This window comes from Prinia subflava, chromosome 20 (assembly GCF_021018805.1).
Source record: "Prinia subflava isolate CZ2003 ecotype Zambia chromosome 20, Cam_Psub_1.2, whole genome shotgun sequence".
Classification (NCBI taxonomy): Eukaryota; Metazoa; Chordata; class Aves; order Passeriformes; family Cisticolidae; genus Prinia; species Prinia subflava.
This window is the reverse complement of record NC_086266.1, coordinates 3,317,392-3,322,183: the sequence shown is the minus strand read 5'-3', so window position 1 is coordinate 3,322,183 and position 4,792 is coordinate 3,317,392. Positions and strand designations below refer to the sequence as shown.

Sequence of the window (4,792 nt, the reverse complement as noted above, 5' to 3'; positions counted from 1 at the left end):
ATGTGTGATGTGATGTTCGCTGTGTGCTGTGCGCTGTGCTCGGAGGATGTGTGCGGGCTGTGCGCGTCTCTCCGTGTGCGCGCTGCGTGCGCGCCCGCCGGCTGCCTCCTGCCGCGGAGCTGCTTGACTCGCTCTCTGTTCTGAGGGCGCGGATTCAGCGACTCGGGACCAAAATTCCTCCGGACCCAGGTAAATCCGCTCGTTACCTGATTCCCCTTCCCGGCTCCGAGTGCCCGCGCTGTCCTGCAGGTGCTGTCAGAGCGCTCCCGCGAAGAGCAGCCGAGCCAGGAGCGGAGCCGGCTGCGAGAGCCGCCCGGGGAGGGGGGGACGGGGACGGGGACAGGGGGGCTGGGACAAGACGTGTCCCCCCCGCCCCCGGCTGACGTCAGCGCGGCTCGGCGCGGGGCACCCGGCAAAAGCGGCGCCGCGCACTGCCCGCGCACATCCCGCGCCCTGCCCGCAGCGCCCGCACAACTTCCCGCACCCCCGGGGACGGGACGGGCACGGGACGGGCACAGCACGGGACGGGACGGCGGCGCCGGGCTGGGCTCCTGCAGAGGCGTGAGCGGGCGATGCCGCTCGCCGCCGGGCTCCTGGCTCCCGGGGCGCGGCGGCTCTCGGCCACTGCCCGCGCTGCCCGCTCCGCAGCAGGTACGGGCTGTGCGCGGGGCTGTGCGCGGGGCTGTGCGCGGGGCTGTGCGCGGGGCTGTGCGCGGGGCTGTGCGCGGGGCTGTGCGCGGGGCTGTGCGCGGGCGGGGGGCGCCGCTGCGGCCGGGGGGGTTTGCGGGGTTCGCTGTCAGTCCTCGCGTCCCCCGGGCTGAGATGCTGGCGGGCACCGGGAGCGCCCCGGCCCCGGGACGGGCGGCGCGGGTGGGACCGCGCTGCCGCGGGCGGGGAGCGGGCGGAGAGCGCGGCGCTGGGGACCCGGGTTTCGGGGAGCTCCCCGAAGGGGCTTCCCCCTCAGCTGCTCGGCAGGCTCTTTCCCAGAGGAGAAAAAGAGAGGAGGAGGAGGGGGGTGGATTCCAGAGGAGTTTGGAAGTCGCTGCCTCGTAGCTCCCCTTCGCCCCCAAGCCTTCAGACCTGCTTTCCCTCTCCCCGTGCAGCCTCTGCTCCCGGCCGTGTTCACTGGGGATCTCTCCTTTCTCTCCTTACCTGTCTCAAAAGGTTTGACTGTAGGTACCGAAGCGGGGATCGACGGCGCATAAAGATGCTGAAGGGTGCTTGGTTGCTCAGTTTGTTAACAGTGGCTGGGATCTCGTGGACAGAGAGTCGCAAACCTGCCAAAGACATTTGCAGCAAGAGCCGCTGCCCTTGCGAGGAGAAGGAGAACGTGCTGAACATTAATTGTGAGAACAAGGGATTTACAACCGTGAGCCTCCTCCTGCCGCCGCCGTCCAAGATCTACCAGCTGTTTCTCAATGGGAACGCCCTGACCCGCCTGTTCCCCAATGAGTTTGTCAACTACTCCAACGCCGTGACCCTGCACCTGGGCAACAACGACATGCAGGAGATCCGCACGGGCGCCTTCAGCGGCCTCCGCACCCTCAAGAGGCTGCACCTCAACAACAACAAGCTGGAGGTGCTGAAGGAGGACACCTTCCTGGGCTTGGAGAGCCTGGAGTACCTGCAGGCTGATTACAATTACATCAGTGCCATCGAAGCGGGGGCGTTCAGCAAGCTGAACAAGCTCAAGGTGCTGATCCTCAACGACAACCTGCTGCTGTCCCTGCCCAGCAATGTGTTCCGCTTCGTGCTGCTCACTCACCTGGACCTGCGGGGAAACCGCCTGAAGATGATGCCTTTTGCTGGCGTGCTGGAGCACATTGGAGGCATCATGGAAATCCAGCTGGAGGAGAACCCTTGGAACTGCACCTGCGACTTGCTGCCGCTCAAGGCCTGGCTGGACACCATCACCGTGTTTGTGGGTGAGATAGTCTGTGAAACCCCCTTCAGGCTGCACGGGAAAGACGTGACCCAGCTCACCAGGCAAGATCTCTGCCCTAGGAAAAGCTCCGGTGATCCAAGCCAGAGGGAGAAGCACCCTGTCCTCTCAGACCCACACGTCTCGAGGTTATCCCCCACGGCCAACTCTGCCATCAACCCCACCAGGGCCCCAAAAGCCAGCCGGCCACCCAAGACCAGGAACCGGCCCACCCCCCGTGTCTCTGTGTCAAAAGACAGGCAAATATTTGGACCTATCATGGTTTACCAGACAAAGTCTCCTGTGCCCATCACGTGCCCAGCTGGCTGCATCTGTACGTCCCAGAGCTCAGACAATGGCCTGAATGTTAACTGCCAAGAGAAAAAGATCAGTAACATCTCGGATCTCCACCCCAGGCCAACCAGCCCAAAGAAACTTTACCTTACCAGTAACTATCTGCAAGTCATTTACAGAACGGATCTCACAGAGTACAGCTCCCTGGATTTGCTGCATCTAGGAAATAACAGGATTGCAGTGATACAAGAAGGTGCCTTTACAAACCTCACAAGTTTACGCAGACTTTATCTCAATGGCAACTACCTTGAGGTTCTGTACCGGTCCATGTTTGAGGGGCTGCACAGCCTGCAGTACCTCTACCTAGAGTACAATGTCATCAAGGAGATCCTGCCACGCACGTTTGATGCTCTGAGTAACCTACACCTGTTGTTTCTCAATAACAACCTGCTCAGATCCTTGCCTGATAATGTCTTTGGAGGCACTTCCCTCACCAGGCTCAACCTCAGAAACAACCATTTCTCCTACCTGCCTGTGAGAGGAGTCTTGGACCAGCTCTCGGCTCTCATTCAGATCGATCTCCAAGAGAACCCTTGGGACTGCACGTGTGACATCCTGGGGCTGAGGAACTGGATAGAGAAAGTCACTGACCAGAACAACCAGCACTCAAACCCCCCCGTAGTTATCAATGAAGTGATTTGTGAGTCTCCCACCAAGCACTCTGGAGAGCATCTGAAATTTCTGAGCAGAGAAGCCATATGCCCAGAGAACCCCAACCTGGCGGATTCTTCTGTCCTCTCCATGAACCAGAACACAGATCCCCCACACCTGGGTGCCTCACCCAGCTCCTACCCAGAACTGCACACTGAAGTTCCGCTCTCTGTCCTCATTTTAGGCTTGCTGGTTGTGTTTATTTTGTCTGTTTGTTTTGGGGCAGGTCTCTTTGTCTTCGTCCTCAAGCGCCGGAAGGGGGTGCAGAGCATGCCCAGCAGTGCCAACAATGTAGATATTAGCTCATTTCAGCTCCAGTATGGGTCCTACAACACTGAGACCCACGACAAAACTGAAGGACATGTTTATAACTACATCCCCCCTCCTGTGGGACAGATGTGCCAAAACCCAATCTACATGCAAAAGGAAGGGGATCCAGTTGCCTATTACAGGAATCTCCATGAGTTTAGCTATAGCAGTCTTGACCACAAGAAAGAAGACCCCACCAGTCTTGCATTTACCATCAGTGCAGCTGAACTGCTGGAAAAGCAGTCCTCACCAAGGGAACCAGAGCTGCTGTATCAGAACATTGCAGAAAGGGTCAAGGAACTGCCCAGCGGAGGATTAGTTCATTATAACTTTTGTACCTTACCCAAAAGGCAGTTTGCCCCTTCCTATGAATCCAGACGCCAAAACCAGGACAGGATAAATAAAACTGTTTTATATGGAACTCCCAGGAAATATTTTGCAGAACAGTCTAAACCTGAGCATCCTTTACTCCAAGGAAAGCTACAAACAGAACCAGACTACCTCGAAGTTCTGGAAAAACAAACTGCAATCAGTCAGCTGTGAGGGGGGAGGTGGGAGACAAAGGAAATTTTTTTAAATGAGCTCAGCATCACATTTCTTTGAGTCTGAACTCAGTACTGATGTCATCTGTCGCATTCCCAACATTTCCACTTTTTTAAATCGGAGAAGGAGTGAGAGAGGAAAGGAATCCTTGCAGCATAGCAGGGATGTGGTGTTGCTTTTACAACGTTCCCTTTAAGTTATTTCTATAGCTCTCTCTTTTTGACCCTTCTCTTGGAACTGTCATTGCAAATGTATCTTTCTGTAATAGATCTTGCATAATTCTTTTTGATTTCGAAGGAAATGAGGAAGGGGTTCTTTGGGGTTTCTGTTGTTTTTTTCTTTTATTTTTTCTCATTTCAAAATGGAAACTTAATGTATTATGTAGAAGATCTCCAAAGATCTTTTTTCATGGACTATGACTTTCTTTTGTAAATAATAATATACAGTACTGCTGTTTCAATTACCAACTATAGCCACTGGGCGTCACTTTTTTGTGTTAAAGTGCCTTTGCACTTTAAGTACATTATTACTTAATTGTTGCTCTTAGCTTTGATAAATTGAACCTATTTTAATGTGTTGTATTTTTGAAATTAAAAAAAAAATTGTAAAATAGATCTATATGTCAGCTGCATTAAATCAGAAGGTTTGATTTATAGGAAAGCTGCCCTTCTTTAAACGACTCTAGTTCTAGGACCTTACAGACTCAAATGTAAATTATTGGGGTATTTTTTCCCTCTAGGTTTGTTTAGAGTGACTCACTGAGATCAACTGAAAGGATTTAGCAATGGACTAGGGGTTATCAAATGCCTCAGCCGGGAATAACAGCTCATTAATAAAAGATGTTTAACACAATGTCATAGTGAACTGAACAATTAATGTCCTCCTTAATACATTGCATTGCAGCTCTAACACAGTAATGTTCAATGGCTTAAGATTATTTTCATACTTAACAGAACATTACTCATACTATTCTATGCATTGGATTAGGTATTTTTATACATTTTGTGACAGAGT

General features: G+C 53.3%; 1 protein-coding gene across 1 annotated transcript; it reads left to right on the top strand.

The window, feature by feature from the left end:
- The first annotated feature begins 525 nt into the window (after positions 1–525).
- On the top strand, positions 526–4,487 carry SLITRK2 (SLIT and NTRK like family member 2). Its single transcript, XM_063416741.1, has 2 exons — positions 526–651; positions 1,165–4,487. The coding sequence occupies exon 2, from the start codon at positions 1,208–1,210 to the stop codon at positions 3,776–3,778; it is 2,571 nt and encodes an 856-aa protein (XP_063272811.1). The 5' UTR covers positions 526–651; positions 1,165–1,207; the 3' UTR covers positions 3,779–4,487.
- Positions 4,488–4,792: the final 305 nt, after the last annotated feature.